Source organism: Chlorocebus sabaeus, chromosome 20 (assembly GCF_047675955.1).
Source record: "Chlorocebus sabaeus isolate Y175 chromosome 20, mChlSab1.0.hap1, whole genome shotgun sequence".
Taxonomy (NCBI): Eukaryota; Metazoa; Chordata; class Mammalia; order Primates; family Cercopithecidae; genus Chlorocebus; species Chlorocebus sabaeus.
In genome coordinates, this window is record NC_132923.1 from 117663514 (window position 1) to 117680433 (window position 16920).

Sequence of the window (16920 nt, forward strand, 5' to 3'; positions counted from 1 at the left end):
TAGGAAGTGGTAGTACTGTCCATTTCACAGATGAGATAAGCTAGGCACCGAGGAGCTGCAACGCACAACCCAGATCCGACAGAACCTTCACCACTCTGCTTCTTCCTGCGCACCGAGGGGCAGGCTCCCCATGGGGAGTCTCTCTCCCTGCTGCGTCCCCACAGTGAGGTGTGGGGCCTGTCAGAAGAGGGCACAGACAAACAGGCTAAAGAAACCAGAGGCCCCAGGAGGCTGGGCCAGGGCTATAGGCAGATGTGGTCCCCTCTGCTTGGCTTATCCTGGATCCCCATCCACATCCACCACTGGTTCCCAAAGCAGCCCCGATCCCTCAGCACCTTGGGGAAGGAGCAACAGAAGCAGGTCTCGCGGGGAGGTACCATTTCCTCGGTTGTCTTTTTTATTTTTTGAGATGGAGTCTCACTCTGTCACCCAGGCTGGAGTTCAGTGGCACGATCTCAGCTCACTGCAACCTCTGTCTCCTGGGTTCAAACAATTCTCCTGCCTCAGCCTCCCAAGTAGCTGGGACTACAGGTGTCTGCCACCACGCCTGGCTAATTTTTGTATTTTTGGTAGAGACGGGGTTTCACCATGTTAGCCAGGCTGGTCTCGAACTCCAGACGTCAAGTGATCCACCCGCTTCCGCCTCCCAAAGTTCTGGGATGACAGGTGTGAGACACCACACCCAGCCCGTTTACTCAGTTGTCTGGAGTTGACAGGACAGTCCTGAGTCCCGCAGGCTGCAGCTGTGGCCCCTGGGGTGAGTAGGCAGAATGAGGTAGGTGGTAGGAGGGGCAGCCTGTCTCCTGAGAGGCCCTGGGGTCTCTGCTTCAGCCCTGGCCTCGAGGCTTCAGGGTCTACCTGAAGGTGTGTTCCCAGAGGGGACGGTTCGGTCCATGGGGGATCCAGAGGCCGCCCACACACTGATGCAGAGCTGCAGCACCATCACTGCCCACACCTCCCCCTGCCTGGTGTGGCATCCGGTGGTCCCCGTCCTCCTGCGCTCAGCCGGCCTCGGTCAGCTGGGGAGGAGGAGGGGCTCAAGCTCCGAGGCGGCAGCGCTGCGCCTGTACACCAAGAACTGGATGGAGATCTGGGGGTGCCACGGTTAAGGCCAAGCTGAGCAGACTGGGTTAGACCCGCCCCTGGGGGCCTTCCACTCCTGGGAGCTGCCTCCCTCTCCCCTCCCTCCCACCCCCACGCTGCAGCTGGGAAGGGCCAGCCATCACCTCCTGGCCTGTACCTTAGCTGTGCCCTCCATTCGGAATGCCTGTCCGGCTGCTCAAGCCCTAGCCAAGCTCCATTTGTCTCCAAGCCCAGCAGTGACTTCTCCCTCCCTTGACTCTGGCCCAGGATCTTCTCTTCCTCTCACCCTGTGACATCCTGGAGCTTGCCAGGTGGCTGGGCCGTTTTGGGGGCACAAGAGCCTAAACTTTCACTTCTCCCTGCACCCAGCAGGGACTCAGCAAATATTAAAACCAAGGCCATGTTTACTTTCTCCCAAATGAGACCCAGATAACGCTCTGTCCAGCCATTCAGCAAACACGTGCTAAGCCCTCATTGATCACGGGGTTCTGTTTCCAGCTACCTCGTCTTACACAATGTCCGGACGAGACAGCAGCTGTCAACTGAGGTGAAGACAGCAGCACAGAGAGGTTGACCGTGTGCCCTGCATCACACAGCTGGGAAGCAGGGGAGGAGCCAGGATTTGAACCCAGGTTTGTCCGACCAACTCATGTGTGTCTCCACACTCCAGCTCTCATTCGCACAGCCTGGAACATTCCTCTCCTGCCTTCGCCTGACTAACTTCTCCTTCTCTGTCAGGTCACAGGTTCAGTGAGACTTACAGGGGCCTCTGCTGCCACTTTAACCAGGACAGCCCCTGGATGGCCCCTGGCTAGATGCTTTTGTTTTTCTCTGCAGTACCTGGTGCCACTTAATTCTTTGGTGATAACGTTGTGTCCTCCCTCCCTCCCCCGAACTGTAAGCTTCAAAGGCACTCATGGCTCTTCTTGCTCACTCATGGCTCCAGGGTCCAGCTGGGTGCCCAGCACGCAGGTGTGCACAACTGGGTGAACGGATGGAGGGAGAGAGGGATGGCTGGACGGATGAAGGGAGGGATGGACGGATGAAGGGAGGGACAGACGGATGAAGGGAGGGACGGATGGATGGAGGGAGGGAGAGATGGATGGAGAGGGAGAGACGGATGAAGAGAGGGACAGACGGATGGAGGGAGGGACGGATGAAGGGAGGGACGGATGGATGAAGGGAGGGACAGACGGATGGAGGGAGGGACGGACGGATGAAGGGAGGGACGGATGGATGAAGGACAGACGGATGGAGGGAGGGACGGACGGATGGAGGGAGGGACGGACGGATGGAGGGAGGGACGGACGGATGGAGGGAGGGATGGACGGATGGAGGGAGGGATGGATGGATGAAGGGAGGGAGGGACAGATGGATGAAGGGAGGGACGGACGGATGGAGGGAGGGACGGATGGATGAAGCGAGGGACGGATGGATGAAGGGAGGGACAGATGGATGGAGGGAGGGACAGATGAAGGGAGGGACAGATGGATGGAGGGAGGGACGGACGGATGGAGGGAGGGACGGACGGATGGAGGGAGGGACGGACGGATGGAGGGAGAGACGGATGAGTGCTGAAGCTGTGCGCAGGCAGGGGCTTCCTTGCCCACACCCCCACCACCAGCCCCACACGCCCTGAAGGATACGATGGTGTCGAGCAGCAGCACGCCCAGGCTGCCCACAAGCCAGGGGAGGTGGTGCAGCAAGTAGCTGCCCTCGCTCTGACCCTCCTCGGGGTTTTTGAGCAGCACGCTCAGCCCATACAGCGTGTTCCCCAGCATCACCAGCGCGAACAGCGAGTAGGAGATCCCCTGGGTGGACTTCCGGAGGAACTGAGGCAGAAGGAGTTTGGGTCAGAGATCTCCAACAGGCCTCCTGTCACTCTGGATTGTCACTGTCCACAGGTCCACCTGCCCCACCACAGTGCACCTGCCCTGAGCTCCTCTCTCCCTGGGTGCCCAGCATCTGACATGGGCTCGACACACAGAAGAGCCTCCTCTCACCCACAGACAAGCCCTCCCAGGCCCCTGCCCGGGTCCACAGGAGACCGTGGCTGTGCCAGGCCTGCCGGCCCCATGCCACCCTGCGTTCCACCCTACACAGGCTCTAGCTGCCCAGCAAGCCTCCCCTTCCCGACTCCCCAGCTTCTCCTCTCCCCTCAGGCCTCCAAGCTCAGCCCCTCACCTTCCCCTGAACTCCTACTCCTCCAAGACACACATGGGTCTCTTGCAGCCTGGCTGGCAGGCCACATCGCGCCTGTTTTCCAGAAGCAGAAACGGAAGCTCAGAGACTGGATTAACTTGCCCAAGCCAACAGTGGGAGCAGCCCAGACTTTCTGAACCAAGGCTCCTATGCCGCGCTACTCCTTAGCCCAGAGGGCCCGGGTGGCCAGGCCGGCTCTCCTCTACTTGGCCCCACCCAGCCCCTGCTGGAGGCTCACGTTGGTGCGGATCTGAGGCAGCCGGGAGAGCAGGTACAACACACTGGAGACGGAGCCGATGACGAAGCCGATGATTTCCTGCCGGGTGAAGGGCTGTGGGGCAGAAGGGGGCACTTGGTACCTCATAGGTGCCAGAGGTGATCCCCCTCCCCACTGAGCGCCCACGAGGCTATGCAGGGGAGAGCCCTGGGGACGAGCCAGCCTCCATCCCTTCTACCGCCACACCCATGGCTCACCTTGCTGCCCGGCTCCACAGACAGGAGCGCCCGTCCCCGGAAGCCTTCCCTCGGGGCAGCCACGGGCCCAGCAGCGCTCAGCAGCGGTGTGGCGCATGCCGTCCCCATGAGGAACAGCAGCATGGAGTTGATGGGGGCAGACACTGCACATGAGGCAGGAGGGAGGCTGAGGTTAGATGGCTGAGTGGCAGCGGGGGGAGGCTGAGTCCTGGCCTTGCCCCTCAGGGGCTGTGTGACCTTGGGCAAGTGACCTAACCTCTCTCAGCTTTAATTCTTCATCTGTTGAATGGGTACAACAGTACCCTTCTCCTAGAGTTATAAAGGTGAAACGCTGAGGGCAGGGAGGTCAGGAGGGGTTATACGAAGCAGAAATGCTGAAGAAAAACAATCCTTCCCAGGTCCCTCCCCATGTCCGTATGGCCTCAAGCTGACCTTGTCTCCTGCTCCTCCTGAAGGCTGGGGCAGAGGCAGCCTGTGTGACTTGTCCTCGTTTCCCCAGCTCCAAGCCCAGGGCTGGACACAGAGGAGGAGCTGGAGCTGTGCCTGCCGAACGGGCCCCTGGGTGAGAGGAACCGGCCTGTGGTTTGGGCCAGGATACGCTCACTGCCCTCAAGTCTCTATCTTGGCCGATTAAGGCTCAGGCTCTTAGATAAGGCCCGGGGAAGCCTTTCCGAGGTTCGGGTTATCACCCAGCCATGGGAAACCCGCTTCCTCCCACACTCCAGGCACCCCCGTCGCCCACGGCCCCCCGCTGCTGGTAGAGCATCTGACGGAGAGTGGTCCCCATACTCACATGGAGAGGGGAGTTTCCTGAACTTGTAGTAAAAGTACAGCGTCAGCATCACCAGGTCTGCCATGACATAATACACAGCTGTGTAGGACTGTAAGAGACGCAGGGGGCCCGGGGGTTGGCGCGGTGCCGGGATCTGGGACCGCGCCCCGGCAGCGCTCTGTCATATCCCAGCTGGGTGACCCTGACCGAGTCACTTCGCCTCTCTGAGCTTCTGTTTCCTTATCTGGCAAGGAAGAGCTCACAGTTCCCACCTGGCAATGACAGAACAGGTGGGCAAAAGACCCAGGAAAGGATCTAGCCCAGGAAGTGCCAGTGAGCTGATGGTCAGTGCCAGCAGTCAGGACAAAGCGGGACTCCGCAGTGAAGAGATGGCTCTGGTTTCACCTGACGCCGGGGCAGTCAGAACCTTCTGGTCCCACATGGGAAGACAATGCCTTCCTGATGGGGAGCCCCAGCTCTGCCTGCCCAGGAGCGGGATGGCACCCGGGCCTCCCACAGAAAAACGCCTTTCCTCCTCGAGGGCCCACCCTCTGGAAGCTTCGCCAGCATTCCAGCACCCTGGAGGCGGAAGAGCGGAAACCTTCCTGTCAGACATGCTCTCATTGCAGATGGGAATACTGGGGCCCAGAGAAGAGCAGTGGCCTGCCCACAGCCACAGTTCGGCAGACAGAAGGATGGGCCCTCACAAGATGCAACGACGGGTCAGGGTTCTGGAGACCAGGCGGGCCAAAGCGCCTGGCATCTCCTCAGGCAACCCTGCAGGGTGAGGCAGGGTTAGGGTTAGCGCCACCCTGCCCGGGTACCGGCCCACCTGCAGGGGCAGCTGGTCAGCAAGGAAGGAGCCGATGAGGTTGCAGGAGTCTCCGCCGATCCAGCCCAGGAGGAACCACAGGGACAGCGCCTGGTCCATGTTGCCCGTCTTGTAGGCTTTGATGAACTGGCTGTGGAAGAGGAAGAGCAGGGGACGCATGTTTGGGCCATCTTACAGGGAATGCTGCCTTACAGGGGACACCGCCCAGAGATGACCACGGGGGAGTGCGGCGGTAACGGAGAGGAGATGGCCTGGGGGCCCACCCTCCCCATGGGCAGGATCCTCAGGAGCCTTCTCAGCTCTTTGGAGGAGTCTCCCGGGGAATCCCTTCTAAGCCGAGGGCTCTAGGGCTATGCCTCTCTCCAGGGAAAGCCCCAGCCTTACTCAGATTCTCCTCCACCACACCCTGGGGTCTCCAGTGGGGATCTGGGGCCTATGTGGGGTCCTGAAGTTTTGTGTTGGGCCCTGAGAACCGCTGCATAGAACCCTGGATCCTTTCTCCTATGGATGCAGGGAGGGGCACTGCAACAAGAACGGTGCTGGGGAAGGGACACACGGGCCGAAGGCCTGGGCACACCGGGTCTCTAGGAGCAGCTGCAGCCAAGACAGGCAGAACCCCGGCCCGGTTCTCTTTAAAGGGCAACAGAGAAGGGCAGGGCTGAGGTGCCTGGAGCTCCACTATCAAGGTGGTGGACTTTTGGTCCCCTGGCTGTTTTCCCAAAGGTCCCCGGTGCTGGGACCCTCTTAGGACTTCTGGTCAGGTGCAGGTACGAAGCCAAACCTGGCAGTGACACTGAGGCCCAGGGCAGTTCTGACCCCTCTGTATGTGTGTTGACTCATTCTGTCCTCAAGACACCTGTGCTGTCCAGTCTACCACGATGACCTCCTCACTGGGCCTGGAGGAAGCTGTGCCATACGGCTCGGATTCAACCCCTACCTGAGCCTCCGGTCTTGCCCTTAACCATTATACATATTGCCATTTACCGTTCCAGCTTCTTTTTAACCACCTGCATGCATGAAGGAAAACAGACAGACAGAAAGAAACTAAATGGTGGCCAGACATGGTGGCTCACACCTGCAATCCCAACACCTTGGGAGGTCGAGGCAGGTGAATCACTTGAGGACAGAAGTTTGAGACCAGCCCGGCCAACTTGGTGAATCTCTACCAAAAATAAAAAAATCAGCTAGGCATGGTGGTGCACACCTGTAATCGCAGCTATTCAGGAAGCTAAGGGATGAGAATTGCTTGAACCCAGGAGGTGGAGGTTGCAGTAAGCTGAGATCACACTACTGCCTTTCAGCCTGGGCAACACAGTAAGACCCTGTCTCAAAAAAGAAAATACAAAGAAACAAAGAAACTAACTAAATGGCAGCTCATCCCATCCATGATCCAAGCCAGAAACTAAGAAACGGGCACTGGCTGGGTTCTTCCCACAGCCAGTCCTTCCATCCGCCTCCCTCAGCCTCCTAACAAGCCTCCCTCATTTCAGATGAATCCTCTCTTTCAGAAATCTTTCTAAAACCCCCATCTCAGCCAGGAGCAGTGGCTCATGCCTATAATCCCAACACTTTGGAGGCTGGGCGTGGTAGCTCACACCTATAATCCCAGCACTTCAGGAGGCTGAGGAAAGAGAATCACTTGAGCCTAGAAGTTCCAGACCAGCCTGGGCAACACAGCAAGACCCCGCCTCTACCAAAAAAAAAAAAATTAGCCAAGTGTGGAGTGGGGACCTGTGGTCCCAGCTACTCAGGAGACTGAGGTGGGAGGATCACTTGAGCCCAAGAGGTTGAGGCAGCAGTGAGCTAGGACTGCACCACTGCACCTCAGCCTGGAAGTGAGACCTTGTCTCAGAAAAAAAAAAATGTCTTTAATAACAAATAAAAAAACTAAAATCCCAGTGTCACCAAAAACTGTCAGAGTCTTCCAGTGCTCTTCGACAAGGACCCCCATTCTGAGAGGGGGCCCTTGCAAGGCCCCAGGCTCGTCGCCCCAGGATGGCTGTTTTCCTCCCAGCTCTGGTCTCATATGTCCCGCCCACCCCTCCTCAGGCCCAGAGGCCTCGGAGTCACCTTTCCCATCTCAGGAAATGTCGGTTCCTCCTCTGGGCCTCCCCTGACACGAGCTCCACTGGCATCTTCTCCTTCCTCCTTTGTAACACTTGACATCCCCGTCCCTCCCAGATTCACTTAAATTTCCTGAGGACAGGGGGAGTGGTGAGCATAGGCCCAGCACTGAGAAGGCCCTGAACCGAGGTTTATCCCATGGCCCTTACAGTAAAGCTCCTCCTAAGAGGCTATGACTCAATTTGCCTTCATCAATTGCAGGAAAGTGATTCTGTCCCACTCAGGAGAGATGGAGTCCTAGGGAAGACCAGGGGCGCAGCCACCCTCCCTCCATCACTTAGGGCTCTCTCCCAGGCCTCCAATCCCCTCCGTGGTTAATCAACCAGCCCAGGCAGAAAGGGGGAGCCTCAGCCAGCTCCTCGGAGAGTCCTGAGGAAGCTCTCACCCCTGGACAGGGAGCCTCCCACCCTTGGCCCCATCAGTCACCTACACGTGTCCAGACTGCCTGGTAAGGGCCTCTCCAATCCCCTCACCATTGATGCTTTCTGAAGGCTTCCACAGCCTCCAAGGCGGCCTCCCTGCCTCCACTCTCTCTCTGTCACTCTGCTCCTTCCTCCCCATCACTCACAGATTATCTTTTCAAGGGTACCAGAATGGAAGCTCTCCAAAGGCAAGGACAACGTCTGTTTGGCTTACCTGTACCACATCCAGCATGGCACCTGGAACAAGGTAACTCAGTAAAAATGTCAAGCCTCTGAGAGGGTGCCCGGAGAAATCAATGGGGAAGGACAGTCTTTTCAACACCTGGCGCTGGGACAACTGGATATCCACATGTGCGGTGGCTCATGCCTGTAATTCCAGCACTTTTGGAGGATGAGGCAAGTAGACCACTAGTCAGGAGTTCGAGACCAGCCTAGCCAACATGGTGAAACCCCATCTTTACTAAAAATGCAATAATTTGCCAGGCATGGTGGCACATGCTTGTAATCTCAGCTACTCAGGAGGCTGAGGTAGGAGAATCACTTGAGCCCAAGAGGCGGAGGTTGCAGTGAGCCAAGACTGCACCACTGCACTCCAGCCTGAACAACAGAGCAAGACTCTGTCTCAAAAAAAAAAAAAAAAAAAAAAAAAGGAGACTGGACTCCTACTTCACATCATTTACAAAATATAACACAAAATGGATCAAACACCTAAATGTAAGAGTTACATCTATAAAACTCTTAGAACAAGAGATGCTGGGCACGATGGCTCATGCCTTTAACCCCAACACTTTGGAGGCCGAGACAGGAGGATAGCTTAAAGCTAGGAGTTTGAGACCAGCCTGGACAACACAGTGAGACCTTGTCTCTACCAAAAAAAAAAAAAAGAAAAATTCCATTTTTTCACGGTAGTGTGATTTTGGCTCATTGCAGCCTCCGCCTGGTGAGCTCAAGCAATTCCCCCGCCTCAGCCTCCCGAGTAGCTGGGAGCACAGGCACGCGCCACCACATCCGGCTAATTTTGTATTTTTAGTAGAGACGGGGTTTCACCATCTTGGCCAGGCTGGTCTTGAACTCCTGACCTCAGGCAATCTGCCCACCTTGGCCTCCCGAAGTGCTAGGATTATAGGCGTGAGCCACTGCACCCGACAAAAAGAAAATCATGGGGAGGCCGAGACGGGCGGATCATGAGGTCAGGAGATTGAGACCATCCTGGCTAACATGGTGAAACCCCGTCTCTACTAAAAAAATACAAAAAACTGGCCAGGCGTGGTGGTGGGCACCTGTAGTCCCAGCTACTCGGGAGGCTGAGGCAGGAGAATGGTGTAAACCTGGGAGGTGGAGCTTGCAGTGAGCTGAGATCTGGCCACTGCACTCCAGCCTGGGAGACAGAGGGAAACTCCATTTCCAAAAAAAAAAAAAAAAAAAAAAAAAAATACATGAATGCACATAGCAACATTAATCGTAATAGCTACAAAGTAGAAACAACCCAATATCCATCAATGGGTGAATGGGTAAGAAAATGTGGCATACACAGAGTAAAACAGTATCAGCCAAAAAAAGGACTGAAGTACTGCTTTGATACATTCTATGACACGGATGAATCTTGAAGACATTATGTTAAGTGAAAGAAGCCAATCACAAAAGGTCTTGTGTGATTCCATTTATATGAACCATGAAATGTCCAGAAGAGGCAAATCAACAGAGACAGAAAGTAGACTAGTGGCTGGCAGGGACTGAGAGGGTCCGGGAGGAATGAAGAATGACTGCTGATGGGCATGGCTCTCCATTCGGGCTAACGAAAATGTCCTAAAATTAGTTGTGGTGCCAGTTACACAACTCTGTGGCTACACTAAAATAACTTGTACATTGAATGGGTTAATTGCATGAAATGTGAATTCTCTCCCAATAAAGCTGTTAAAACAATGTCAAGTCCCTGATCAAACCCTTGTCTTTATCCCTCAGGATAAAGAACACATTTCTTTTTTTTTTTTTTGAGACGGAGTCTCGCTCTGTCGCCCAGACTGGAGTGCAGTGGCCAGATCTCAGCTCACTGCAAGCTCCGCCTCCCGGGTTTACGCTATTCTCCTGCCTTAGCCTCCTGAGTAGCTGGGACTACAGGTGCCCGCCACCTCGCCCGGCTAGTTTTTTGTATTTTTTAGTAGAGATGGGGTTTCACCAGGTTAGCCAGGATGGTCTCAATCTCCTGACCTCGTGATCCGCCCGTCTCGGCCTCCCAAAGTGCTGGGATTACAGGCTTGAGCCACCGCGCCCGGCAAGAACACATTTCTTAACAGCACAGCATGCCCCTTAGGCCATAGGGCCTATGATGACTCCTGTGACCTCACCTCTCCCTGCCCTGACCCCCACACACTCTGTCCGCCATATAAACGTGGCCGCCCCTTCTCTGTACATCTGTTGCTTCCTCTGCCTGAACTGCTCTTCCACGCCCAGCCCCTGGCTCTCACCCCTCAATGCTGTCCTATCCTCGGCTTTTAGCCTAGATGCCAACACCTCCAGCTCCCTTCTTTTTTTAAATTTTAATTTAATTTAATTTTTTTGGTAGAGATAGGGTCTCACTATGTTGGCCAGGCTGGTCTTGAACTTCCAACCTCAAGTGATCCTCCTGCCTCAGTCTCCCAAAGTGCTGGGATTACAGGCGTGAGCCACTGTGCCTGGACTCCAGGTCCTTCCTGACTGTAATCTTCTTCTGCCTCTGCAGATCAGGGTGGGTGTCCCTTTTCTGTGCTTTATGTAATAATAGCAGTGTCACCACTGACAGCTTTCAGGCTTGTGCAAACATTGTGTGAAGATCCTGAGTGGGCAGCTCTCCCTACACACCCACATGCCATCTTCATAGCAGCTGTCTCAGTTAGGTAACAATATTTCCAGGACACAAGCAAGGAAACTGAGGCTCAGGGCAGTGAGGTGACACGCCCAGGTCAGGATGCTCTTGACCCCTGTGCCTCATGTCCTCGCTCCCCGATCACAGCAGCAGCCACGCAATGTTGTGTTCACTGCTGCTATCTCCACCACCCGACTGTCAAAGCCTGGAGGACAGAAGCTGTGTTTGACGCGTTCCATCCCTCCCACTCTCCCGCCCCATCTCTGACCAGCTGTGCCACCTAAAGCAAATGGCTTAACTTCTCTGGGTTTTGGATCCCTCATCTGTAAAATAGATGGATGGTAACTGCCCCTATTTCACAAGGTTGTTGTGAGGATTAAATGACATAGAAATATGGCAAGTGCTTAGAAGCAAGCCAGGTATGTGGTGGGCGCTCAATAAACTGTTGCAAAGGTGATGATCTCTGCATCAGCATCGCCCGGCACAAGGTCTGGCCTGTGGGAGGGACCAGTGCAGGTCCCTCCTGGGTGGGTAGGAAATCAAGGGAGCACACCCAGCCTCCAGTTTGGAGAGGCCTGTGGCCCACCAGGCAAGCCCTCTCTGAGCAGTAGCTGGAGCCACTGCCCCAACCCCATAGCCCTGCCCTGGTCCTGCCACCCAGACACTACTCACGGGAAGGTAGACGCAGCAAAGCAGAGAATGGAGATCAAGCCCAGGCCCACACTGGCCTCATCCCAGCCGTCCTGGGCACATTCACCCAGCACATCCCATATCCACTGGATGGAACCATTAGGGCAGCTGGAGAAGTTGCGGGAGCCCAGTTTCTTCCAGACCATGGCTGTGGAGGAGGGGCCCCCGGCCAGGCAGGTCTGCACGGGAGGGAAGGTGCTGGTGTTCCGAGGCCAGCAAGGGTTCTACAGGGAGGAAGAGAGGATTTCAGCACTGGGAGGTCCAGGTCCTATTCATGGTCATCCCAAATGAAGCTCATCCCAGCCTTTTCATCGGGTGCCTCGCCCGGAACCAGAGAAGGGCAAAGACATAATCCTTACCCACCAGGACCCGATCAGCCCCCAGGTACACAGATCACAGCAAACACATGCCAGCTACAGACGCGTGCAGGCAGCGCGCTGGATCTGCAGAAGGGACGGGTGTGTTCAAATCCCTGCTTCACCACCCATTCATGCTGGACTTTGGGCAAAGACTCAGCCTTTCTGTGCCTGAGCCCTCTCATCTGTAAATGGGGTCCTCACAGCGCTCCTCCCACATATGGTTGTTGTGTGGGTTCAATGAGTTCATACACAGTGTGATGAACTGAGCCCTCCATGTTATCTTTTCCTATGACTCTTGAACGCTTAGGTTGGTCCTAATTTATTGTTATTATTGTAAATTACTCTGTAAGGATCTGCTGAGGCCAGGCCCATCAAGTTTATCTAATTTAAAGCAGGTGTAGCCAGGAGCGATGGCTCATGCCTGTAATCCCCACACTTTGGGAGACCAAGGTGGGAAGACAGCTTGAGTCCAGGAGACGGAGACCAGCCTGGCAGCCTGGGCAACATAGCAAGACCCTATCTCTAAAAAAAATTTTAAAAAAAATACAAAAATTAGCCAAACAAGGTGGTGTGCGCCTCTGGTCCTAGCTACTCATGAGGCTGAGGTGGGAGATCACTTGAGCCTAGGAGGTAGACGCTATAGAGAGCCACAATCTCACCAATGTACTCCAACCTGGATGACAGAGCAAGACCCTGTGTCGAAACAACAATAACAAAAGATAAGGGCTAGGCACTGCGCCAGCACTCTAGGAGGCTGAGGCGGGAAAGATCACTTCAGCCCAGGAGTTCGAGAACAGCCTGGGCAATGCTGTCTCTAGAACAAAATTCAAAAATTAGCCAGGTGTGGAGGCACACGCTTGTAGTCCCAGCTAGCTACTCAGGAGGCTAAGGTGGAAGAATCGCTTGAGCCCAGGAGGTGGAGGTTGCACAGCAAGCCATGATCGTGCCACTGCACTCCAGCCTGGGCGACAGAGCCGGACTCTGTCTTAAAAGAAAAACAAACACACATACACACACACACACACACAAACCATAAAGCAGGTTGCCCCACACAGATGAGGCAAGTGGAGAAGAGGAGCAAGGGATCCCCGGGTTTGCGTGAGTGACAAGGACTCAAGTTTGGGACACTGCAGCCTGTATTCTCCCAGGAGCTCACAGAGCATGGCGGACGCCTACCAGCAGGGAGTCCACAGCCACCTCCTCACTGTCACACTGACAAAGCCAGAATATGGCTGATCACAGAGGTGGGCAGGGCAGGCCTCTCCTGGTACCCGGGCATCCTGGACAGTGCATAGGGCAGTCATTGCCTGCGTGACACCTTAGAGGAGGGAGGGAAAGTGAGGCTCGGCTGGGCCATCTCTATCAGCGATCGTCACCACAGCTTGGACCAGTGAGCCAAGCCTCCTGCATGCATTCATGTTTCATCTTCACAGCAACTATGAAGTGGGGACCACTGATATCCACAAGGAGCCTGAGCCAGAGTGCGGAAGTGATGTGCCAAGGCCACCCAGCCAGGAAGCCACAGAGTCAAACCCAAGACTCAGACCGACACCCCTGCTCATGGCCACCTGCCACACCACCCGCCTCAGGTGCATCTGTCACCAGCGAAGCAGAAGCCTTCTGTGGCTCCCCAGCAAGCAGACACAGAGAGACAGAGAGAGAAGCCTCTGTGGTCTGGCAAGACTGCACAGCCACAACGTGGGCTTCCCCTCTTCTCCCTGTGCTCAGAGGGGATTTCCTCACGCAGGCGGCGGATTTCCTCGCTGCCTTCATTCCCACTTGTGTCAGGAGGCCCGGACTCCCCAGCTAGTCCCTGCCTGGTCCCACGGAACTGCTGAGGACAGAGACCAGGGAGCACCAGGAGGGAAAGGAAGTGAGTCAGCACCTCCTCTCAGGAAGCCACAGACCCTCAGCCCTAATGTGACTCGCTATGGGCAGAGGCCCTAGACCTGAAGGTAAGGGCGCCCCGGGTCACTGGACTACCTCCAGGGCCTGGCACAGGCAGGGAGGCTGAAAGCCTCTTCCTTGTGTCTTCGTGGCCCACCTGGCGGACCATCAGCACAGCTGATGTTAGAAGCCTTCACCTGATGCCCCATCTCCAGCCCCTGAAAGGCCACTCCAAATTAGCATAGAGTCCAGGTGTGGCCGGGCGCAGTGGCTCACACCTGTAATCCCAGCAGTTTGGGAGGCCGAGGCAGTTGGATCACTTGAGCTCAGGAGCTGCAGAACAACCTGGCCAACATGGTGAAACCCCATCTCTATCAAAAATACAAAAATTAGCTGCGCGTGGTGGTGCGTGCCTGTAATCCCAGCTACTCGGAAGGCTGAGGCAGTAGAATCACTTGAACTCAGGAGGCAGAGTTGCAGTGAGCCAAGATTGCACCATTGCACTCCAGCCTGGCCGACAGAGCGAGACTCCGTCTCAAAAACAAAACAAAACACAAACAAAAAAAACCATATAGTCCAGGTGAGAACTACACGTTTGCAATGCCAAAAGCATTTCAAATCAAGTCCTCATGTTCTCAGCCACCACTCCCAACTGGGCTACAACCCCATACCCCCTTGCAGAATCTGAAGACAAGGCTGCAGCTCATCCACTGCCATCCCCACCACTCCCCGGCAAGGTCGGGTATACTGTGCTCATTTCACAGGTGAGGCTGAGCGGCCTTGGAAGTGAGTTAACCTGCCTGAGCCTGTCTATAAAAGGGGGCTAATGACACTCACTCCTTGGGGCAGCTGTCCTGACTAAATGCACATAAAGCTCTCAGCCCCTGTGCCTGACGACACACGGCAGCGACTGTTTTCAGGATGAGAGTCCAGCATCTCAACCACCTTGGGGGCTCTCACTTCCCCCTTTCCCCAGGTTAGGGAGGAAATGAAATGGACACATCTCAGTATGTGTGTGTCGGGGGGTTGTCTCGAGGAAGGTACCTTGGTTTATGGAGCCTGCAGCCTGTCTCTCACTTCCCTTTCCCCAGGTTAGGGAGGAAATGAAACGGACACATCTCAATATGTGTGTGTTGGGGAATTGTCTTGAGGAAGGTACCGTGGTTTATGGATCCAGCATACTGGGTGGGTGGCCCCCTAACCTTGGACAGGACCCATATGCAATCTGCAACTCAGGACACTTTGAGACACACCTGATCCCCGAACAGAAGGGCCTTGCTCTTGAGGGCCATCCTGCGTAGTTCCTGTCACCTAGAAGCCAGGCATGGGCCCACTTCCCGTTCATACAGCACTGAACAAATGGATGCCCAAGGTTGCAATGGAGCTTGACCTCATCTGTAAGGATGGCAAGGACCCCAGAAGGGGTACCCTGGAATCACCCTTGGAGGGTGCATGTTCAAAATTTGGAGTCAGTGCACCTGGGCTGTGGCTTAGAGATTCTGGGTTTAAGAAGTCCTCCAGCGATTCTGCTCCATCTGGTGCACTTTGAGAAAGGCTGGGTTGGAGATGGCATCTCCTGCCACACCCAAACTCTTCTCCCTGATCCCAAGCTGAGTCAGGGATGCTTCAGGCACATGATCACAGCCGATCATGTGTCCACCTTTGTCTACAGAATCAAGTCCAAATTACCTGAGGCTAGGCCTCAAGTTACTCCAAGAACTGCCCTCCCAACCTTATCTCCTGCCTCCTGACCCACGTCTTCAGTCATTTCAAGTCTCCAGACTTTTGCACATGCTCTCTTCCCCTAGAAGTGTCCCGCTCCCCTTCAAGGGCCTGGTCATGAAATAAGAAGACTCACTTCTAAATTGCCCTTTCAAAGATGTCCCGTGAGAGCTGGCTGGATAACACCTGCTACCTTCCCCTCTCCCCTCCTCCACACACCTGAAGAACGCTACCACCGTCCTCTGCGACCAGTGTCCTTGAAACATACTCTCCCGACTCTGGGTTGTGCATTTCTTATTCTCCAGGTCTAAACACACCTAGAGGTTCAGCAAATGTTGAGAGAGAGAAAGAGAGAGAGGCAGAGAGAAGGACAGAGTGAAGAAGACAGGAAATAGGGGCGAGGAAAGGAGAAAGGGGATAAAGAGACAGAAGAGGAAGGAAAGGAGAAAGAAAGGAAGAGGGGATAGCTGTGAGCTCGAACAGTCCAGGGTTGAGGAGAAAAGCACTCCGGAACAGACCTGCTCGATGCCTACCAGTCTGGAACTCAAGTGATTTAGCTTTGTAGTGCTCATCTGAAAAGTAGGGGAATAATGCAATACCCACCCCCTAGGCTGACTGCAGAGTTAAATGAGACAATCCAGGCCAAGCGATTACAAGGGTGCCGGGCACAGGCACTCAACACCAACAGCCCAAAATGACTATTATTTGTTCTCGCTGTAGCCCCTCCAGCGTCCAGGCACACAGGTGCCTTCAGTAAGCCTTGATCAGACATGACCTGTGACCCCGGCCCAGGACCTCTCACACTTTCAGACTCAGACTCTCCATGCACACGTTTGGAAACCTACCCTAAGCACGGCGTGGGAGGAGGCAGTGTGGGTACTCGTCCCTGCAGACCTGGGGAGAATGTGGGGGGAGGAGCGTCCCGGCTCGGGGCTACCACCCACTCCAGGCCTCGGCGTCCTCAGCCACAGCTCCCTCCTGGTGACTCAGACCGGCGCGGGCCGCCTGTTTGGAGGGATAATGATAGGACAGCTGCTGGGGCCAGCGCCGCGAGGGCCCCTCGCCCGGCCGGCCCGGGAAAAACGAAGCAGCCATCAGATGCCAAGGGGCCGGTCAGCCGGGACAGGAGGTGAAAGGGGACCCGGCCCCCAGCTCCTGGCCAGGCCAGCTCGAGAGGCTGCGCTGGTCGCCCTTGAGGTGGGGGGGCCACGGGGCTGCGGATTCCCAAGAGCCACCCAGTCCCGGCCCGGAGCCTCGTCCCAGGATGTCGCGCCACAAGGAGGGCGCAGGGGCCCGGACAGTCCAGAGGCCAGAGGAGAGGGCTGGAAGGACGTGGCAGGGAAGCCCAGGAGCCCCGACCCCCAGCCGTGGAGTTTGCCACCTGTCCCCGGGCCGGCTCACCAAGTCCAGATCCGCCGCCAGGGCCCAGCTTCTGGGTCAGGGCCCGCCGGGTCAGCTGACCGCGCGCCGCCGCCCGGCCCCGGGAACCGCAGGCCCCGCCCCCACGCCGC

The 16920-nt window shown here is 55.9% G+C and overlaps 1 protein-coding gene across 8 annotated transcripts; it reads right to left on the minus strand.

The window, feature by feature from the left end:
• Positions 1–363: 363 nt before the first annotated feature.
• On the minus strand, positions 364–16918 carry SLC66A1 (solute carrier family 66 member 1). Of its 8 annotated transcripts, XM_073007761.1 has the most exons (11): positions 16811–16918; positions 16255–16414; positions 11424–11665; positions 5364–5493; positions 4553–4640; positions 4192–4317; positions 3760–3902; positions 3524–3616; positions 3268–3339; positions 2730–2915; positions 910–1090 (listed from the first exon to the last, which is right to left on the minus strand). In XM_073007761.1, the coding sequence occupies exons 3-11, from the start codon at positions 11585–11587 to the stop codon at positions 1016–1018; spliced, it is 1077 nt and encodes a 358-aa protein (XP_072863862.1). In that variant the 5' UTR covers positions 11588–11665; positions 16255–16414; positions 16811–16918; the 3' UTR covers positions 910–1015. The 8 variants fall into 8 exon arrangements, with proteins under 8 accessions (XP_072863864.1, XP_072863865.1, XP_007978456.1 ...); XM_073007763.1 differs by lacking the exon at positions 4192–4317 and having other exon boundaries at positions 364–1090; XM_073007762.1 differs by lacking the exon at positions 3268–3339.
• Positions 16919–16920: the final 2 nt, after the last annotated feature.

What these genes read in the sequence shown, in the direction of transcription:
- SLC66A1 (XM_073007761.1), bottom strand. Translation starts at nt 11,587, where the DNA reads ATGGTCTGGAAGAAACTGGGCTCCCGCAACTTCTCCAGCTGCCCTAAT. An exon ending in TTTGCTGCGTCTACCTTCCC is followed by an intron (nt 5,494 to 11,423) that starts GTGAGTAGTGTC and finishes CCTCTTCCACAG; the next exon opens with CCAGTTCATCAAAGCCTACA. An exon ending in CAGGAAACTCCCCTCTCCAT is followed by an intron (nt 4,318 to 4,552) that starts GTGAGTATGGGG and finishes CCTCTCACCCAG; the next exon opens with GGGCCCGTTCGGCAGGCACA.